This window comes from Prosopis cineraria, unplaced genomic scaffold, assembly GCF_029017545.1.
Source record: "Prosopis cineraria cultivar Desert tree isolate PC_DT_omini unplaced genomic scaffold, ASM2901754v1 PC12, whole genome shotgun sequence".
Classification (NCBI taxonomy): domain Eukaryota; kingdom Viridiplantae; phylum Streptophyta; class Magnoliopsida; order Fabales; family Fabaceae; genus Prosopis; species Prosopis cineraria.
In genome coordinates this window covers 4,238,945-4,261,086 of record NW_026555343.1, presented here as the reverse complement: position 1 = coordinate 4,261,086, position 22,142 = coordinate 4,238,945, and the positions used below count along the sequence as shown (strand labels likewise).

The 22,142-nt window shown below is 35.7% G+C and overlaps 2 protein-coding genes and 1 pseudogene across 6 annotated transcripts; 1 reads left to right on the top strand and 2 right to left on the bottom strand.

Moving 5' to 3' along the window:
• Positions 1-1,881: 1,881 nt before the first annotated feature.
• On the bottom strand, positions 1,882-4,308 carry LOC129287652 (DEAD-box ATP-dependent RNA helicase 21). Its single transcript, XM_054923875.1, has one exon. It carries the CDS (start codon positions 4,207-4,209, stop codon positions 2,056-2,058), a length of 2,154 nt encoding a protein of 717 aa, XP_054779850.1. The 5' UTR covers positions 4,210-4,308; the 3' UTR covers positions 1,882-2,055.
• A 4,048-nt stretch (positions 4,309-8,356) lies between these two features.
• Positions 8,357-13,216, top strand: LOC129287690 (uncharacterized). 5 transcript variants are annotated; one of them, XM_054923912.1, is made up of 5 exons: positions 8,357-8,551; positions 9,319-9,474; positions 10,230-10,340; positions 10,736-10,990; positions 12,972-13,216. In XM_054923912.1, the coding sequence occupies exons 2-4, from the start codon at positions 9,358-9,360 to the stop codon at positions 10,988-10,990; spliced, it is 483 nt and encodes a 160-aa protein (XP_054779887.1). In that variant the 5' UTR covers positions 8,357-8,551; positions 9,319-9,357; the 3' UTR covers positions 12,972-13,216. The 5 variants fall into 5 exon arrangements, with proteins under 5 accessions (XP_054779887.1, XP_054779885.1, XP_054779890.1 ...); XM_054923910.1 differs by lacking the exon at positions 12,972-13,216 and adding an exon at positions 11,348-11,426; XM_054923915.1 differs by lacking the exons at positions 8,357-8,551; positions 12,972-13,216 and adding an exon at positions 9,542-9,724 and having other exon boundaries at positions 9,346-9,474; positions 10,736-11,426.
• A 493-nt stretch (positions 13,217-13,709) lies between these two features.
• On the bottom strand, positions 13,710-21,558 carry LOC129287470 (pectin acetylesterase 10-like; annotated as a pseudogene).
• Positions 21,559-22,142: the final 584 nt, after the last annotated feature.

Here is a 22,142-nt window from a genome sequence, read left to right as displayed (position 1 = left end):
AATGATATCGAAGTGTCATGAGGACCATTTTCTGTTTTTTGTAAATAAACCAGTTAAAATTTGCGACAGTTGATATATGCCATGAGAATCTTGGTCTTCAACAAGATATGGATTGTGTGATACACATATCTTAAGATCACAGTCAAATACTTCAAATCTATTATCAAGTAAAATGTGGTTTAATTAAAAAAAATGGCATTCGATTCATGATAATCAACCAATATGCAGAGTTTCGGACCAACCCTGTTCGTCAATCAAAGTAAAGCTGCATTCTTTCCCGAGTCCCCAATTTAACTCCAACAGAAAAGAAACTGGAGAACACGTTAAATCTGTTGCCAACTTCCATACCACATACAAAAAAAATTCAAGAAGCTAAACATTACTGAATGAGTACTTGTGTAAAAGATGTAAATATTACTGACCACCCAAATGGCAGAAGAAGCAACTTCCGGGATCAACAACTTTCACGAAAGGATTTATGTTGACCTCGCAACATGAGTAACGAACAAGACAACTCTCCCCAAATTCCACAACCTATAAGACAATGAGACAATAAGATAGCAGATGCTTTTTCCATAATTTAAGCTAATGCCTCAATAAAGGTAAAAATGATAGAATATGGGGAAAAACCTATTTAGCTCCAAAACGAATTTTGATACCCGATACCACCAAAAGAAAGGAAATAGGACAAAGTGAATTATCAACAACCATAAAACATGCGTAGAAATACCATACCTATGAGAAAAAGTTAATGAGCAAGGTATAGCGTAAAATGCCAAAATGTCAACAAACAATGTTTCTGTAGAACAGAGTCTCTTTAATTGACACACTTGCCACGTTAGTTCAATCTAATCAACGAAGACAATTTTACACAACAAAATACTGCAAATAAACTACATACTTAAAGCAGGAAATGGTACGTACCACAAAAACATAAATACAATCAAGAATGGAATCAGATTATAAGATAAAATATTTGTCAAACGACTCAAACTTTCTGGTCTTTTGGTAACACACATGCCAGGCAAAATGCTAGAATAAGAAAAAACCTATTATCCCACTAAGAGTAATATCATTACTAATACTTCCAAACCTCATCCATTGCCCCATGAAGGGGCAACTCTAACAGCAACAATAAGCCTTATCCCATTAGAAGAATTTAGCTACTTGGATTGCACAACACCATTATGCCCTATGAACAATCAAACCTTTGGGTAGGGCAACTCTCATAAGGAACAAAAAATGTCAACAAGTAGTGCCAACAAGAATAAAAGAAACCAAGGAAACAACTAAGAAAGCACGATAAATAATAAAGTATAAACCTATCTAGCTAGAGAAAGATTTGGTCAAGGATGTTAAACAGTCAATTTTCTTTTTACCTGTTCCATAAAGCTTTTCTCTTTTAACATCATGATTGCGTCATATTAAATATGACACTATTCAAGAAAGAAACAATCCACTGAAAACTCATCTACAGCCAAGTTAATTAAAAACATATTTCACAAAACCACACAAGATCTGTGCCAGAGGTAAAAGGCATATAGCATGGAAAGATCAGGCCTTAGCACAATCAATTCATTCAAATGATGTCACAACAAAATATCATCCCCTATGATCCCACAAATCAGCAAAGCTTTAAAAGCTAAATAAAATCCTTGATAATCCAAAACTATAATATACAACAATAACATTACAATAATATCCAGAATAAAGCCAATAAAGCATGAACAGATCGGAAAAAGCCATGCTACTATATGATTTAAATGTTGAGGTCAACTGAAAAAGCATCAATCAAGGATTCTCCACCAACAAATGCAATTCTACTCCAAATAATCAGAAGAGCAGTAACATTTGTGAAGCAGAATATAGGCAATAGTAAGATTACCAGGACTTAAGGATAGTTATGATTAAATTAAATACATCATCACACGTCTACAAAAAGCAGATTTTGCCCCCATAGCTTCACTGGCAAGCTGTTTAACGATCTAAAACACTTCTTATCACCCACAAAGCCAGTGCTCCCTTTTGGAACTGCCTATTCAAACAACTAAGTTTTCAGTGTGCAAATACAGTGTCGTTTCGTCTAGGTGGTCTATCAGGAATAGTTCCTGGCTTGAATTTTGAAGCCTCGTGTCTCGCCAATTCAGGAGGAACAGGACTATTACTCTGTATAAGCATCTGTTTGAGGTCATAAAAAACATCACTGTCTTGAAGAGTCAGGAACGTTGTGGCCACACCAGTCTTCCCTGCACGACCAGTACGTCCAATACGATGTGTGTACATCTCAATATTTCCAGGCATGTCATAATTTATGACATGAGCCACATCAGGTATGTCAATCCCACGCCCTGCAACATCAGTAGCAACCAAGACATTATATCTTTTGGTCCTAAATCCTTCAAGACTAATCTCCCTCTGCTCCTGTGACTTGCCACCATGCAAAGTGGTTACACGGTAGCCTTCCCTGTCCAAATTCTTTGCAACCATATCAGCATTTTTCTTAGTGTTAACAAATACAATTGCTGTCTTGTCATTAAGTTCATCAAGTAAACGTTGCAGTTTGTAAAATTTCTCAGATTCCTTCATCATAATCACATGCTGGCTGATCAAATCAGTAGCCTTTCCTGCAGTGCCTATGGTTACCACAACAGGATTCCTTAAATATTTCCTGGCAAGCCGCTCAACAGCAGGAGGCATGGTGGCACTGAACATATAAGTGGTTCTATAAATCCTCTTCTCATCAAGCTCTTCATCTTCATTTTCTGGTTTCAGATTGCTGGAAGGCATTGCATCCAGGACACCCATAACTTGAGGCTCAAATCCCATATCAATCATGCGGTCAGCCTCATCCAGAACAACATAATTGCACTGATTTAGGACAGCATAACGCCTCTCCAGGCAATCAATCAATCGACCGGGAGTCGCAATTACAATTTCGCAACCTTGCCTTATCTTAAAACCTTGCTCTTCAATTGACTGTCCACCAACAATGGAAACCACTTTGATCCCGAGATATTGAGCAAACTTCACCGTCTCATCCTCAATCTGCTGTGCAAGTTCACGAGTAGGTGCCATGACAACAGCATAGGGACCCTCAGCCTCATTCTCTTCACTCATGGGAGGAAGCCTTGTGATGTAACTCAGCATGGGAAGCACAAAAGCAGCAGTCTTCCCTGAACCAGTCTCGGCAACGCCAATAACATCACGCTGCTGAAGGCCAAGAGGAATGGCAGCCATCTGAATGGGAGAAGGGGTCTTGTACCCAGCCTTCTCAACCGCCTTCAATAGCTCAGGACTCAGCTTACTCTCAACCCAGCTACGCATTGGACGAGGAATTTTAGAACCCTTGTAGGAAATGTTGAAATCCTCCCTAAATATACGCCAATCCCTCTCAGTCATCTCCTCAAGCTTCTTCTCGCTCCAATGACGGTCAACTCTCATGTCAAAGGTGTCATAGAGGTCAGCAGCAGCCTCCTTTCGCCGTTGTGCAACGGCCTCTTCGGGCTTCTCCTCCACCCCCTCCTTCTTCCGGATCTGTTCACGCATCTCCTTCTCATTCTTGGCAGCGAGCTTTTTCTGCTCACGCCGGTCCATGCCAGCACGAAAGCCTCGACCAAAGAGAAGCTGCGCTTCATGAGGGTTCTGGTAAAGTGTGTTCATGTCACGAGAAGTATCCTCCGTGTTCTCCCAGTCGAAGGAAAACCGAAACTTCTCACTGGGTTTGATGACCCGCTTCTTAGGCTTCTTTGATCCAAGATACTGCTCCTTGATCGCTTCAAGCTCTTTCTCACGCTCCCGCTCTGCCAATTTCTCCATCCGAGCACGCTCGCGGGTCTTAGCCTCCTCTTCACGCTCCCTCTCGCGGTTCCTACGTTCTGTTTCACGGTCCCGATCGCGAGCCCTATCTCGCTCGCGCTCACGGTCGCGCTCCCGCTCTCTATCCCGGTCACGATCGCGGTCACGATCGCGTTCTCGGTCGCGGTCGCGTCGGTCGGAATCGGAGGGTTTAGACTCGGGGTTCGGGTCGGATGGGCGGTTCCGAGAAAGCAGCTGTTCCTGACGGCGTCTTTGTTCTGTGATTTCTTCTTGGCGTCGTTGAAGGGCCAATTGTTCGCGTTGAGCTTTTGTTAAGAACACCGGCTTCGAAGGCGCAGCAACGGTGGAGGAAGAAGCCAAGGGCACGACGATGTCATCGACCGGACGTTTCATCGCTTCCCGTGTTGCCGAAGGTCACCACCAAACAAAGAAATCGGGAAAGGTATCGCTTGGTTAAACGCAGGAGGGGACAGCTCGTGGATGCTCGGCTCAATCGTAGGGCGATAGATCACTTTTAACAGTCCGTTTTCTTAGGCCCACGCAGCCTTAGTTCGAGAAACCCACCAATTCAGTAATGGGCTAATCACTCGCAGGCTCAAATTTTTTTTTTTGGATGAACAGGGGACTACATATCACCAGAAAAAAAAGTGTTTACAAAAACGAAAGGAGATCAATTCCTCTCATCATTAACAGCCTCTATGTTGGGAGGGAATTGACGATCAGAGGACCAAAATGTACTGTTAGAACTAGGTCCTAAATTAATAAGATTACATAATTGATGATTTTCATCATCACTGTAAAAAGAGAAGAAAGCATTCCTAGACTGTGTAAGTAGCAATCTAGTTTCATGTACAACACCAAAAAATGGGTGGCCAATCAGATTATTGCAAGTGAGGAGATTGTAGGACTGGACATTTTGGATACAAACTTCCACATCTTGAATTCCTCTGCTTGCGCAAGCTTGTAGACCCAGTCTAATGGCATTAATTACAGCAATGTCATGTGGAAAGAGCACATTTATGGCATTAAACCCATATACCCACTCCTGATCATGACTCCTAATAATTCCAGCACTCACAGATATGTCATTTAGATAGGTTTCCCCCTTGACTAAAAGGCGAGCAGTCTTTTGAGCGTGCATGTAAGGGTTATTCCTGTAAGATCTATCAAAATAGTTTTCCTTCAACATGTTGAGCATATGGTTGTCTTGCTTAGCCTTAAAAATACTTTTCTTGACAGGAGCAACTCCTTGATATTCTGCATTGTTAAAAACCCATTGGCATCGGTGTAAGTGAACATTTGACACCAAGGAAGTGGTTTCACTTGTGAATTTCCTGCATCAGCTTTTAGATTCCATTCAAGCCATCTCGTGTGTTGCCTCTCTTGAACTCATCCTATTTATCAACCTTGATTAGCATTCTCCACTTGATTTCTACCTCCTTGCAATCTCTAAAAAGGTGAAGTATACTCTCTTCTTCCAAGCATCCTCTCGGGCAGCATGCCTCCTCGTCTAAGCCACATTTGTGTCTCAGGGATTTTGTGTGCACTGCTTAATTAGCAATCAACCAGAGTAAGGTTTTGAGTTTTTCTGGTATATTGAGTCTCCATATTAATCACCACTTGAAATTGGACCCACTACTTGGACCTACAAAAAAAAGAAAGATGGGCAGATGTGACACTAAAATTCCTATCCTGTGAGCGTTTCCAAATAAAAGTAACCCCCTCTCTTTCTTACTGCTAGGAAAAGTGTGAATAATGGTGTCCACCACATCAAGTGGCAGCAATTCCTTTAGTTTAGAGCAGTTCCAAGCTCCTGAAGAAAGGATGAAATCAGCAATTTCATCTTTCATATTAATACCCCTCATTGGTATGGGCATCTTGTCAATGACTCTTGTATGATCATTGAGCCATCTATCAATCCAGAAAAAAAATTATTGGCATCAACAATGGTTCGAGCTATCACTCCTCCCTTAAAATGAACCTAAACTTTAACTAAACTTCTCCAAATAAGTGACAAATTTTGCTTGTGTTTCACCTTAGGAACAACCTACTCCCCACAATTATATTTACTCCTTACCACTTGGACCTAGAGTTTGGATGGTCAGGTGAGAAGATTCCAGCTTACATAAGCTTGATTTTGCTTTTGAAGATCCTTTACACCTAGACCCCTTTTTGATTTGTCTTGTGTGATTTTAGCCCAGGAGACAAGGTGAAGTTTGTTCTAATCATCAATGTTTCCCTAGAGAAAACTTCTACATTGCTTCTCAATTCCATTCAAGAGTTTTTAAGGGAGAAGCATAGTTTGTATATAATAGCTTGGCATTGCCAACATAACTAATTTGATGATTATTCAAGAGTTTTTAAGGGAGAAGCATAATTTGTATATAATAGCTTGACATTGCTGACATAACTAATTTGATGATTGTAGCTCTCCCTGCTATGGTCAAATAAGTGCCTCCTAGTTTTATTATAAACAAGGGCAAAGAGACTATAGGTTGCCGAAAGTCATCAACAGATCAAGTTGGGCTAGATTAATAATTAGCTTTCTTTTGACAAAACTATATATTTAGAATTGGTCACCAATAACCAACAAAGATTGATCCAGTTGATAAAAATTCAACCTATAATTTATAAGATCATGAAATTAAATTCCGCTATCAACTTGAGAACTCTATTGTGGGTGATGTTATTAATATCTCTGTAAGCATTTTTTGAGTTCAGAGGCATACTCTAACTTGGTGAGTCTCAAAACCTAACTCATCTAAAATTGATATTATCAAAAAAATAAATAAATAACTAGTCACCAATAACCAGCGAAGGATAGGTTTAGTGGAAGGAGCCAATCCCTCACATTGTGGGGGATCAAAGTTCTAATCCCCATTGAGAGAAAGGCACTCACATTTAGTATTCGACCTTGTCTTAAACTAGATTAAGTCAATGTTCAATAAAAAAAAGAATTAATCATCAACAACAAACAAAGGTTAGTCATAGCGAGTCTCGAATACCAAAACCACCTAAATTTCTTCTTAAAAAAAAAGAAAAAAGTTAGTTATTTAATTTTAAACAATATTTTATTTTAATCTTTTAATTTCATAAAGTGTCTTTTCCATCATTAATCCCTAACACTATTAATTTTATCAACAAAAAAATAAAATATTGAATTTTTAAATGTTAACAAAACATTTTGAAAATATTAACATATTAAACTTAATTCTTTAAAATAACGATGATTAATACAAAAGATTATCATTTGAGACTAGAGATGAAAGAATAACAAATATTTTATAAAATCAATGGATCAGACTAAAAATTTACATAAAATTAAAGGATTAAAGTTGCATTTGTGTCATTTCCTTTTTTGTTTGAATTTTCTGTGCTTGACGGACAGCCATATAAAGAATATATGAAATTTTTTTTGTTCATAAATTTTTTGGTATTTATTTTTTATACGACTATAATAGATCCAATATTTTTTTGCTTATATTCTAGCATTACCCAGTTTATTCGATGTATTATCCTCTAGAACATGTTTGATTTTTTTATTTACATAAATTCAAATCCAAAACTCTGTATTTAAATAGTTATAAACTGTTTTATTACCACTCACCTTTGTATGGTTTTAAGTTAAATGTCCTTAATGAAATTAAAAAAAAAAAGACCAAAGTTTGTGGATGTCACTATTTTGGAACCTTAAAGGATCATGATTCTTCGATTGTCAATATTTGGGAACATTAAATTTTTGTATGGAAAAAATATGCATCAACTATGAATATTTGAATATGACAAAAGATATTTACATATCGTGGAAGATGTATTGCATTTGAGAACATATGCTGCCTTGCAACAATGCTTTGCATCTAAGAGGAGAATATTGTGTATCATAGAAGGACCTTGCATATAGATAAAGAAAATGTGCACCTATGAAAGATATTTGTATGTGATGGAAAAAAAATTACATTTTCTGAAAGATTTATTGTACCCAATGAAATATGCAACATCATGAAAGTATTTTACATCTAACGCTAGCTTCCTTGCATGTATGAAAGGACTGTGCAAATGCAAAAACATGTTGTATATGATGGGAGAACATTTTTTTTCATAATATTGATTATACATGTTTGAATATATCTTCAATTTTCATGAAAACCTAACTTGATAGTCCAACAAAAAAATTTTTGGTAATGGTTATGGATATTCGAATATATATTCAATTTTTTTGAGGACATTATGAAAAATGTACATTTTTAATTGATTAAATATGGACATTTTAATTGTCTAATTATCAATTTTTATTCTTCTAACGGACCCAAGTCCCTAAACAAATTCAATGTACCTTAAACTTAGAGCAATAAATTTGCTGGTGAAGGATTTTTGGCGAATTTTCCCGTAAAAGAATATCTTTCTGTCTAAGATTTGGCAGAAAAATATTTCATTATTATATCCATAATATGTTATGTCATTTGTCTGTATAATCCTATCTATATATGAATTCATGTACTCTTCTTTTGCATTGGTAATTGTTGAGGGAGAAACGACGGCGTCTCTATTTTCCCCTTATTTTAGGATTTATTATTTGAGTCTGATCTCAGCCTTAGCGGAATCGTGAGCTTCATCGCCCGATTCGCCCCACGCATAGCTCGGAGATCATTGAATCTCTCATACCCAGACGCCATCCACTACCGCCGTCGATCGTCTGTGGTTCACTTAGCCGGACTTGCTGCTCCATTCGGCACTGGTAAGGCTACCTAACGATCATTTGTCTATGCCTTCTTTGAACTCCTGGTCTGTTTGTGTCGGAAGGATTCCTTCGAATCATGGAGTGAAACGGATGCTTTAACATTGGAGTGACCTTTTTTTTTTTGGCTCACCATTTTAGAGTAAAGGGAAATTCAACGACTCCTTTGAATTTGAGAAATTGTAATTCGGCCATCTTGAAATGATCCTTGGAGAACAGTACCTTTTAATGTTAAGTATCCCAGCATTGTGCTTCATATTGTAAGTAGCTACATCCGTTTCCGGCACTGATTCCTAATTATGTTGACATACATTTACCTTCAGAGTCTTCTCCTGGCAACTTTCCACTCAGTTGCTCGTTTGCCATTTTTTTTTTTTGGCTTCCGCCCAAAAGAAATGTACGCCTAAAAAAAAAAAAATTATCCTATGTCATATGACGATTGATCAAACTTAATTTTCTTACTGGATTGTCTTAATAGTAAATAGTGTTTTTTATATCAGCAGGGAGAGCTGAGAGATGGATTGAAAGGGTACATATATTAAACAATTTATATTAGACAATCAGAAATGAAATAAAAAACCTGGAATTTAGCACTCTTTCCTGTAACTTGTTTGTCTCTTTCACATGGTGATAGTTTATCTGTGTTTGATTCCATGGGCCAGCCATGTAAGGCTTTGTAAATGCATTCGTTCAAAGATTTCATGTGAATTAGTTTTGATCAAACTTTGATTGTGGCATCTCTGAGGTGGAAAATTTTATTCTTGCAGGAAAAAGATAATAAATTTAGTTGGTGATCATTGGTTAACATGAATAAGTTGTTAGAGTTTGGAAGAAAAGCGCTATTTTATGTACGGGTGCTTTCTGGATATGAGGAGCGAAGAATACGATCTTTCAGGTTGCAGCTGGAGAATCATCTTAAACAGGTCTGACGTCATCTCTTATCTTAACAGCAGCAATCATATCCTTGAATCAGTAACGGTTTCCTTTTAGGAGCTAGGATGAACTGGGACTTTATTCAAATGGAGTTGTGGTTCTGTGCAAGGGAGAGAAGTGAACCTCACATTTTAAAAATCAAGTGAGACCCCACCTTAATGTGAAGTGTGAGAAAGCGTGATGCAGCCCTGTTCATAGAAAGCAGCAGGGATGGAATCCCGATTCAATCAAGAGAATACAGTAATTTTTAATTTGTCACAACTTTTGCATGCATTCACCATTTAAGAAAAATCTGTGAAGATTTTTTATGTAGAAAACAAGGCTATTAGTTCTGTTAAGTGTGTTAGCCTCCGGAAATCCTAGGCTCAAATTATTTCAAATGTACTAAAAATGAGGTGCTGGGTCATTTGTACTTTTTAAATGCTACCTGTTATTAATAGGAATGTTCATGTTTATTAGTTACCTGAATAAGGAGCAAACTGTGATGTAGCAACAGCATACTTTTCCAAAATAGAAATATCAGAATCCTATAATATAGGGAAAACAACATAATAAAGATTTGAATTTAAAATATTTATATTTTCCATTGTTGCTAAGCTCCTTATTACCAGAGACTAAAATGATTTTAACCTTCATTCTTTTTGCACCAAAATTTGATCTGCTGTGAGCTACGTGCCCTCAATTTCTTTCTGATATTTGGTATATTTACTTCCACTCTGGTGTGTATGGTATTTGATTGTGAAAGGCACATGAGAGGAAGGCAGCTTTGAACAAAGTACCTGAGCAGATTATTTTGTCTGAGGTTCGCCGTATGGTTGAAGAGATGCAGGCTTTAAACAAGAAGTTGGAAGAGACAGTGAGCTAAATCTCTTAGCATTTTAAATTATGGAAACTGAACTAAGAAGTTTAAATATGATCCTTGTCTGTTGCTTACCAATTTGACAGGCACTGTATAAACCTGAAAAGAATTTTTATTTTTAAAAAAGATCATATTATGTGCATTCCAGAACTTCTTATGTTGGGCCTACATTTTGGCCCTCTTGTATTACAGGACCTACACTTTCCATTTGAAATACAGTTTGATCCTTCTTTTCCAAATACCGCATCACTCCCATTCCATCATGATTGTCTTGAATGAGACATTTTCTTTTGTATGAAAAATTGTCAACTATGTTTGTTTGCATTTCATTAATCTTTCCTCTATAATTCTTTGGTTTGAGGAACTCAAATTTGTTTTTAACTTCCATACAGGAAGCAGCAGTTGAAGAATACTTCAAACCAATTGACGAGGAAGCTGAGATTATAATGAAAATGCAGCTAGAAGGGAAAGAGAAAACTTCAGAGGACATGTTAAAAGCAATGGAGCAACAGGCTTTGCTCGATCAAGTTGAAGCAGAAAAAATTTCTGCTGCACGTCAGCTAGAAACGTTCCATGCCAACCAAAACCAGCCGTCCACATCTACAATCCCAGAGGAAGCTTCACAAATTTTGAATGCCAAAAGTTAGGTACAGTTTTTAGGTATTTTGCTATCAGTTCTTGTTCAAAAACATGACAAGTAGATATTTTTTTCTCCAACTTGGTATCACATAGTTGGATCGCTAAAAAAATTCGCTTCTCATGTTATGTTATTATTGGAAAACCTGATAGCAAACATTCTAGGAATCATTGATGATAACTAAATCCAAGGGTGCTGGGCGTAACATCCAAAACAAGGAGAAAAGGTTTCTGCAGTTTGAGTATTTGGCATATCTCAAAGAGGCAGTTTTTTTATTTCTCCATTCCATGTTCCAGGGCTTCTTAGACTTAGCTGAGATGTCTCATTAAGAGCGTTGGGATGACAGTCATTTTTTGTTGTTGTGCAGAATGGATCACTGTTCAGACATTGATGAGAAAATAAATGAGCTGAGCATGAGAACGAGTGTTGTTATATTTGGGAAAGAACGTCTTTTTTTTTCTTGTACGGTGCACGTGAAATATAATAACTTGAAAGTTTTTCAAAGATTATATTCATCTTTCTAGCTTTAAAACTCTATTGAATATGTTGAGAAATATTAAAAAATGGAAACATAGTCGCACAAGGCCTAAGAAAATGTGCAGAGAAATGTTTGTGGGAAAGGGGAATGATTGCTTGGAGTCTAAGAGAATTAGTTATGTTTAAGGCTTATAGTGTAGCTTCTTATAGAATTTATAGAATGTTTAGGGTTTATGATATGGTTGAAAGAAGAGAGAGAAATAGGGGAGTGAAACAGAAGGAAAGAGGAAGAAACAAGAGAAAACAGGAGAGAGAGAGGAAGAGATAAGAGATGAGAGAGAAAGGAAAACAGAGAAAAGGGAGAACTGAACTATGTTTCCTTATTTTCAATTTTGCTTAATATCTGACTACACTTAAGATCCCTTATAGGCTCCTCCATCCCTTTATTCTAACAGAACCTAACTAATTAACCCCCAACTAACTAAACTATTTGTTCTTTATTTACTCGTTACATATCAGTTTAGTGTAGCAAAAATGAGGTGTCGCAGAGAAAATCTTGTGATGGAGAATTTGGTACTGCTCAGTAGATTGAGGCGCCTAAACAAGTTTTAAATCTTGCATTATATCCCATATATTATGTGACAAGTAACGTGCATTTCAGCATTTGTATAGTCCACTAATAACAGATTTGGTCTGAACAACAGTTTTGTTTAGAGCACCAAATAGACAGAGGAATGTAATGGAAAATAGAATAAAAAATTATTGAGGATGAGAATTAGTTTACTTTTCTATTTTTAAGAACTAGAAGAATAAAATAGATATCGTTGAGTAATGAAATGATTATAGTTGTTATTGGAGACAATGAAAATGTACTCTCTTTCCATTGTTATAGCTTGCTTATCTAGGAAAAACATAGGATACCACATTTGGATAATATTTTATATACCTTAAAATTTCATAAATTTCCCATCACATCACATCACATTACATTTTTGGTTTTAATTATGTTACTTTTATCGGAATTCTAGTCATACAAATGTTTTAGTCACGATTAATTTTTCTTAGCAATAAAATGGAGGGAAAAAACTAACAAATGTTAGTTTAATTGATAAGAATTTAATTCATAATTTACAAAATTGCAAGTGTTGATATCAAATCATGTTATTGATTTGAAGCTCTTATTGGTATGTGACTTGTAAGTATTTTTATGAATGCTTTTGAAACCTTAAGATATGCTATGATCCTCATGAGCTTTAAGAATTTAACTTATCTAAACTTTGGTTGATTAAAAAAATGGAGGGAAAAATTAAAGCTAAAATCTAAAACTGAGAAATAGGAGAATTATACATGAAGACGAAAGCAGCTTTTTTTTGGGGGGGGGGGGGCGTGGAAGGAACAATTACAAATAACATCCGCGTACCACTTATTGAACAATTACAAGTAACATCCACCTACCCACTTATATTTACACTTCTTCATAACGGAAGACACACAATCATCGCATTCCATTCCAGGTTCGAACACCCATCCTCCCTGTTGCGGCACACGGGACAATAATCGAGGCACCTGAGTGCAACCATCTATTCACTATTGATTGCTGGTCGATTTCCCTTCCCTTCATTTGCTTATGGATATGCAGTGTACATTTTAGAGAAGCTAATGTAATTATGAAACATTAACTCTACACTACATGTAACTTTGTTGTCCCAACACCCCAAAAAAAAAAAAATAATAACACACACACACACACACACACACAACATAAATGTAAGAATAAAGGAGATATAAACTATAAAGGCTCTCTTAGACATATCCACATCTATGATTGTAGCTTTGTATTGACCATGAATGTTCTCGATTGTCTGACGCTCGCCACCTGAACAGGTATCATCAGCTTTTCATTCTTAGGATTTCATGCTGTGCTTTAACTTTTTGATTTCAATCCAGAAGAAAATCTAACATTGCAGGGCAAAGGAGAGCAAAATATAATGTGGGTTCAAAATTTCTGTGTAGGGGTGATTGCAAATGAAAATTACAACTAAAAGAACTTTGCATAAAGAAATTGAATTTTTTTTTTAAAAAAAAGCTTAACATAAATAAGCAAGACAACTTTGATTATGAGGAAAGCCCAAAAAAGGAAGAAAACAAAGACATTATTTAACGTTGTCCAAATCAAACATATCATTGAACAATGAAGTTTCAGAGACAGAAATTCCGATTTAAATGCTTACAATAATTAATATAAGCAACCAACAGTTCACATGAATGAATGAGTATTACGAATGGTTCTATGGCTGTGATCTGGTTTTATAACACGCTTGCTTCTCCTAGCAAGGTCCTAACTTTAAACATTCCGATGATATATCGGCAATGTAAAAGAAGATTAGAACTAAATTCTTAAAGAATGATATTTTAGGAAGTTTTATTTTTCACTCGAAGACCAAATTATGACAGCTTTTGTCACAAGGGTAGGCACAACCAATAGCCTGTATTCCAACTCTGTCAAAAAACCAATTTCCAACAGACTCTGCAATCCCCTGCATGTGTTTTAGAGAAAGAAATAAGCTCTTTAAGCCCATAAAGCAAATATCAGAAAATTAAATAGAAATATAAACATGGCATGCTATAGATATGTGATTTAAATGGCTTAAGGATTATTTTTTCTCTAGTTATACACGAAAGGTCATAAATATCCCTAAACTTAATTATAGATCAATTATATCCCTTAACTTTACATATTCCCTTACTCGTCACTCTACTATTTTCTCACCATTAGTTGACTGTTAGTAAGCCCCACATTATATTTTTTTTTTCATTATAAAATGTGAGTTGAACTACAAAAAAAAACCCTTCAAATAAAAGTCAAAGAGGAAAAATAACTCTTAATCTAATAAAAAATATTTAAAAAGAGAGTGGGACGCACTAATGACTAACGGTATTAAGTATTTTTAATATCAGGGTAATGACAGAAGAAATCTTTAAAGTTCAAAGATAGAATTGACTTATAATTGAATTTAAGGACATTTGTGACCTTTCGTGTACAATTCAAGGACAAAAATTACCCTTAACCCTTTAAATATTTGTAGCAACATAATTGAATTGAAGCAATTTAGGATTTGTTTATTCAGAAGAAATGTCATCTAATCCCAATTCTTTGCATATACAAATTGGAATGCATATAGTGGTACATTGAGAGAAAAGTACATCTAACTTAAATTATTATGAAAAAGGAAGAAATTTCTCAATCTACCCTGATTAAATGCATCATCTTTAAAAACAATTTCTCTCTCATGTAACATTTTACTCTACTCACATAAAATTGTGAAAAAGGTAAAATTAAAAGAAAGTAATTAATGATCGATTTTTTTATGTAAAGTGATTGATAAAAAGAATCATCAATTTCTTTTAGAAGGTGACTTATGAGTTATGTATAGGACCACAGAGAGTATTGTAGTGAGTGTTGATTATTCATAAATCATAACAAATAATTTAGAATGCACATACTCTGTTTCCAATATGGGGAGAATTGTAAGCAAACCACGTATCCTGTCTTTCGGTCTGACAATGCGCGAAACATGAGTTTATGAACAAGCCATTTTTGCGAGACCTCGAAAATCCCCTTACAGCATTAAGCATTTGATTTCGGAATCCTGCATTGTACAAGGTTTAACAACATTGAAGATAATAACTGAAATATAAAGAGAACGGCTAAGAACTTGAAACTACTGCTTGTTAAAACACAGACAGATTCAAGATATAAGTATTCTTAAAAGTTCAACTTAACCACCTTGAAGATAATGAATCTGTGATGCACTGCAACGTGCATAATTTTTTCTGCACTCAGCCCAATTCCAACGACGATCCACCGATGGTGGCGCTAGGCTGGCTTGAATCTGATAAAAGTGAAAGGAATTACATCAGTCAACAAGATGAAGATTACATGTTCCTAATTCATCCTTAATATCCACACTCAACAAGATGAGGTAATGGCTGATAAGGCCACGTGTCCACAAAATTATGAGATTCTTCCATGTAAAGGAATTGGCTTTTGAATAAATTTCATAGAATCTTTCAACATCACCAATGTGCTGTTTCTTTAAGGAAGACTAGAGTAACTTGTGAAGTTTTATAAAGACTACTATGGTATTTCTCATAAATATTCAATCAAAAGAGACAGGGTTGTAGGGCTTTACCTGCCAAGTATCATAAGCTGTGTTGAGAATAAATAGTGGTGTCCTGACACTCGAAATTAAATACTGAGGGAAGAAGCACTAATAAAAAATAACAAATAAAAAATGTCAACAAAAAGGAAATTTAACATTAATTCCATTTTTCCTTTTAAATTGTCACGTGTGGAGATATTGAGTCATGTACAATCCGTCAGTAATGTACACTTTTCTATATGCTCAAATACCACTTTATTCTCCTTTAAATTTCGATGTTAATAACTTTTCATAGTAATTTCCACCTACAATTTTTAATTAATAGCAAAAAAACAAAAACATGTGCTATGGTTAGACAACAATTAAACAACATACAATCTATCATGGTCTAGTTAATAGTAAAGGGTCAATGAGAAGAACTAACTTGACGCCTTCTATAAGAAACGAAAATAAGAAATTCTGATGATATTAAGTTTCCAAATTCTACAAGGATACTAAGTATGGGCTTACAAAGCGTAGGTCCTTATTCAAAAAAAAAAAAAAAGCATAGGTCCAGAACTTTGTTCAAAACTCTAATTACTAAAATTTCTCTATTAAAATCCCTAGCTCTCAAATGATAAATTCACAATCACATAATAGAACAATACAAATATTTTCTCACACAGCTTGAGCTTCTGCAGTTGAAAAATGACAGCACAGCATTTGATGTAAATGTTATGCCCATTTTCACAAGATATATCCTCAGTGACAAGACATATGATAATGTTATGCTAGTGATCTAATACTACCTCGAAGCCTATTTATCAGAAACAAGCTATAGTTAAACTTTTAATTATAACTTGGGTTTTATAAATAGACCCGGAGGCAGTAATATTGAAAGACCAAAAACAATAGTTACCAAAGTTGGATTGAAGTGACTGGTACAACTCCTTGGAAGGCTCCTTGCCGCTCCCTGCCATGAAAGATACAGACCAATTTCTATTTTCAGTATATCTAGGTTTACCGTCTTGCTAACAATATTCAAGCAATCAGATGACCCCACTGAAGCATCCAACGATGAAAATGACATAAATTTCTGCTTCGTGAAATTGAGGTCAAAATTCTCATCTGGCTATAACACTTAGTGTCTGGTTGTTGGAAAGAAATATGTTGATAGAGAATGCAATGGATTAAAATAAGGTCATGGATTGATAGAGAGGTAGGAATAATAAAGAGGGGAGCCATGAAGGGATAGAGAGATGGGAATAGGGATTGGCATGAATAAGGTCATCTATCTCCATTCTCACCTTTCTATCGCTCCATGGCTCTCCTCTCTCTATCGTTCTCATTTCTATCAATCCATAACCTTATTTTAGTCTATTTTATAATTATCAACCTATTCCACTCCACATCATTTCTTCCTGACAACCAAACAAGCCCTTAATATTTCTTTTTCCTTGGGAGACGAGAAAAACAAGGGAGCAGGGTGATTGAAGTTGCTGACTCAACGGTCAGCTGATATGATGTGACTTAAAATCCTAATATAATTGCTCACTGTTAACTCACTAGTCAAACAAGTTGAAACAGTCTCTTCTCTGATCTTCAGTGAGTATAATAGTAAATACAAGATCTTGGTTTTCTACTCTTCATTGGTTGTTCATTTCACTTAATCTGTCATGAAATTAGAAACAGAACGACATCAACAAGAAAGTATAAAGAAAAAATACATGTAAGGCGACCACATCTCTGAATGTCCTCCTCAAAGTGCGACTGCCAGATACATCAACACTGCAACCCAAGAAAATCATTTGTTATTGGCTTGCCCACAAATAAACACCATGACCTATGAGCATATCCATTGAATTAAGGTTTAGAATTGAAAGTCCATGTAATGATATTTACCTGTCAAGGAACAATCCCAGCATCACTTAAGCACTTGACTCTTGAAGTTGCAGGAAACAGTCCCCTAAATTCATCACAATGAAGTATAGATGCTAAACCTCCAGCAGAACATCCGGATAGAAGAGCCTAATTGAACAAATCAATGAAATCAAACAGAAGTCAAGTAGCTAATTATCTTTTATCTTGCTGAAACTGTCAGATAAACCTGTTTAGAATAGCGCATGCCCTTTGACATTAAATCCTGCATAGCAGCTGCCCATATGCGCTGTCCTCTGAAGTACAAATTTGCAGCCTATGGAACAAAGATGGGATTAGTAATAATTCAACTACATTCTCAACTATCATGATCCATCACAGACAATACTGTGAGACTAAACCCTTGAGTCACTTGTCTTGACTTGACCATTCAATTTTCGCTTTCTATAAATATAATTCAAAAAAAAACATAAAACCAACTTAACAAGTAAACTGGGAAAACAAGATGCAAAATTATGGCAAATAAAGAATAAAGAATGCCATGCCTTAAGAGTAGATACTAAAATGACCATAACTATAAACTTATAAAAATTGTAGAACAGAACAAAATTAGAAGGAAAAACTCTAGCTCCTACAAATGGCAGCTTGGTAAAACTTATGCAAGCACGGAAACAGTATTCAACTAGAAGATAATTACAAATCATGCTTGTAACAATGCATGTCTCATGGGAAAAAGATAATATTGAAAATCAACTAGTTTTGCCACTTGCCTTATTTTGACTGTCCCCGCTAAAGGATGAACCATCACAGTAACGAATTTTTACTCTGTTCCAGTTGAAAAAATCTGCAAACATATTCATCAAGAAGAACGATGAAGTTGATTTCCAGTGAAAATAGAACAGTATTTGTATAATGGAAAACCTAGTGATCCTGAGTTTGTGTTATGACCAGGGTTTTCTTTAGCATTGTTGCTCAAAATTCCAACAAACGGAATCTTCTTTTCCATGAAATTGGATGAACCATGGCGAGTTCTCTTACTGTACTCACAAGTTTTGATATTTCCACACCAGCCTCCTCCCTGCCATGAAAAGCCTTGGTGAAGTTATCAATTAAGGTGGAACAAGCTAACAATAAGGAAAACCAGAAGTTTCATGCCCAACGACTATATCCTGACCCCCCCCCCTGGGTTTTTCTTGGGCAACCTTTTCCCTGCATTATTCAGCCTACAAATAAATGTGTATTAACTATTGGCCCTACTAAATAGGATGCTTGTTATAATTCCTTTCTAAGTGGACACAAAAAATATAGAGAAATGCCATAAAGTTAGTATGAATTTGGAACAGATGCCAAGCAGGCAAAGCACTCCCATAATCACATTTTATGCAATGAATCAAACTGATTTCTAATAACTTATTCTTCGGGGATGAAACTGTTGGAATTTCTCGCTCCAACTGCAACCTAACAAAGGCCACCATCATGTATAACGCTTTAATTTACTATCACGGGAATTATACAACTTGATTCTGAAAAGCAACTAGTATTACCTGTGATTTGATTTCAGTATAAAAAGTATCCCCATTCATTTCATTCTATCAGCAAGTTAATTATTTGAGACACCATGAATTCAAGACCACAGATAGAGTGCTGTACATGAATTACATTCTCATAAACACATATCTTATCTCTCCCTCTTACTCTCTTGCCGAGGGCAAATATGGTTTTTTTTTTATGGAATAATCCACACAAAGTACCTATCTTAACAATATGAGATCCTGACCAAACAAATCATACCTCAATTGACAAAGTTAATATAAGCAGCTAAGGTGCATGGCGAAGAAGACATCCTTCTGAAGTAATGAAGAAAAGCTAGTTCATTAACTACTTTTGATTTCTGGAAGCATGCACCAAAAAAACTACTTGCATAACAAGTTGAGCTTGCTTACTTAAGTGTCAATTAAGAATGCATTAGCTTAAACATGTCAGCTGATCAAGGCATGATCACTCACCAACTCTATTATAAAATTAAAAAAGAGGATATGGCAACAAATTGAACAGAAAAACACACACCTCCAATTGTATAAGCCAACTATTTGATCCAGAACCATAACCACGGTGAAGATGGTAAGCAGGTAAAGATCCATCCAGGCAGACTGAACATGGAGAATGCAAGTCATGCTATAGTATATGATAGTGGGTAATTATCTGATAAAGTTCAATTTATTTCAAAGCAGTGACCTGCATAGTGCTTTTAAAATTTTGAAAGTTGATATATCGAACACAAGATCTCAATTAAATTAAAACCATAATTTTTGAAAAATTAGTTTAGATGTGTCAGTCTCTGAGTCTCAGTTAAAGTAAACCCAAACAAGGAAAAAAAAAAGGAGAAACATAACTTTAAATCTTTGCACTTTGCTCGAGTTTTGTTACATATTCCTGCATTTTTTTTTTTTGTGGCCCAAGTCTCTACGCTTTTTATTCCATGTTCTAAGCCCTTCTATGAGTGGTGTTATAGAGACTTAAAACGCTAAAAAAAAAGTGTAGAAATCTTAAACATCGAAAAAAAAAATACAGAGATTTATAACAAAATTCAAGCAAAGTGTAGGGACCCAAAGTTATGTTTTCCAAAAAAAATACTTATAGCTTTGTTACTGGTAATAATAGGGACTTCGTTGCTCATCAATGGTTAAATCTTCATAGTTCTTAATGTTTATATGATGATGGCGTAGGCACCATGGCTTGAATTAGCTGTTCCATGCTCAATCTCATAGGTGAAGCTAACAATATGCTATGAATAAAGCTACCATAAGAACAAAATAACGATTGATGGCCATGTGCCCCCCTCAACAAGAACAAGCAGATTTAACAGTATCTGTGCAAAAGATTTAAAAAAAGAGAGCCAAAAACACATTCTGGTAAAAAAAAATAACAAAAGAAAAAAAGGAACAAAGCAAAACAAAAGGAAAGCTCATTTGCAATGGGAAATAAATGCAGAGAAAGCGGTTAGATAGGAAGAAGAAATACCAGCGCCTTTGGCAGCAGCTCCATTAATAAGAGTAATACCGACCATCAAGGGCCGGTTATTGAAACCCATTCTCTTGACAGAATCCATGTCTGTCACATTGGCATTGTCGAAACCTTCGACCACTTTGATAATCACCAATCCTACAAACCCAAACACCCACCATAGCTTCATGACTAATGAACTCTTACTTGTTTTGCACATTGTTCTTACAGCTCAGGTCTACAGAAACCAAAATAGAAGACAATGCCGAAACGAAAAGGAGCTTCCCCAGAATTTTAAACTTGGATTTGAAGGGAATGTTCCCAAGAAAGAGGAGGGAAGCAATGCCAGTGAAGGGCAAGCTTGATTCTTTCGGAGGATGACAATGTCCAGGAGATGAAAATGAAAAGTTCAAAAATCAAAGACAACAAATAACAAAGCCCTCTTAGCCCCTAGGTGACAAAAATGTGGTCCGATGAAGGGGGAGAAAACACGGAGCATTTAAAACAGTCAACAGATTACAGAAGAAAAATAAAACAGGAAAGCTAAAGTAAATGCAAATCAACAACCGGCAGCTTCACTAGCAAAACTAGAATCACATGAAATGGCCTTCGATAGTAATGAACTGGGGTGGTGATTGGTGAACAAAGTTGATTACAGAAAGGCTGAATCTATTTCCCACTTCATAAAGAGCCCCAAAAACCAAAAGGGCGGGAAGTGAAATAGAAAAAAAATGATGCCACCGACATGGTGGCGGTGTGAAATGTAGTTGGACTGAACGTAGATCAAGCGAGGAGGGAAAGGCAGGGCAAGGCTGTACCACAACATCGCAATATCTTTACATTCTTTCTCTCTCTAACCACCCAGTTTTTTCTGGACCTGTGTGGCCATGCATGACCCACCGACAAATGTCTGTCTGTTTGTGTCTCTCGCTTGTCCGTTCCCACTGGTGTTGGAAGTACCACATCTTATTGAATAATATTCGGAAGAGATCTGCAAAACGAGCTTGCTTTTCCCATTTATCATGTGGATTGTGGTGTGGGATTCTGGACCATATTAGTTGACAAATTGGGAAACGAACATATAAAAGGTTGAATCTTCGATACAGCCCAATGCACACTATTGATGCTTGGTTTTGGTTCCTTCCTGAGCATGAAATTTGTATAGATTTCAAAGTGTAAATTTAACTACATGTACGAACACAGGAGTGGTGACCCCAATTTTTTTATTAAAATTAATAATAATACAACAAAAACAACAACCAAGATTATCTCATTTAATCTAGATTATGAGATGTTATTTTAAAGTAAGGTGTTAAAGAATAACATAAGACATTTCTTAAGGTAAAATATTAAAAAATATAAAGTATTTTGGATTTTTTCAAGGTGCAATTAAATGAGCTTTTTTTCAAAAAATATCCTTAATTAGGGATATAATTAACAATATTTTTTAATTGAGACACTTTATTAAATAGGATAAACATAGAAAGAATGTGTAATTTTAAAGAAAATTAACTATTAACTAATTTATTGGGGGTGTATTTAGTTAAAAATGTCTTATAATATTAGATGGGAGAGTCATAATAAATAAGAGGAAGAATGATAATAGCAACAACTAATAATTCAATCCCTATAATTTTAATTATTTAAAATATTTGTCTTTAT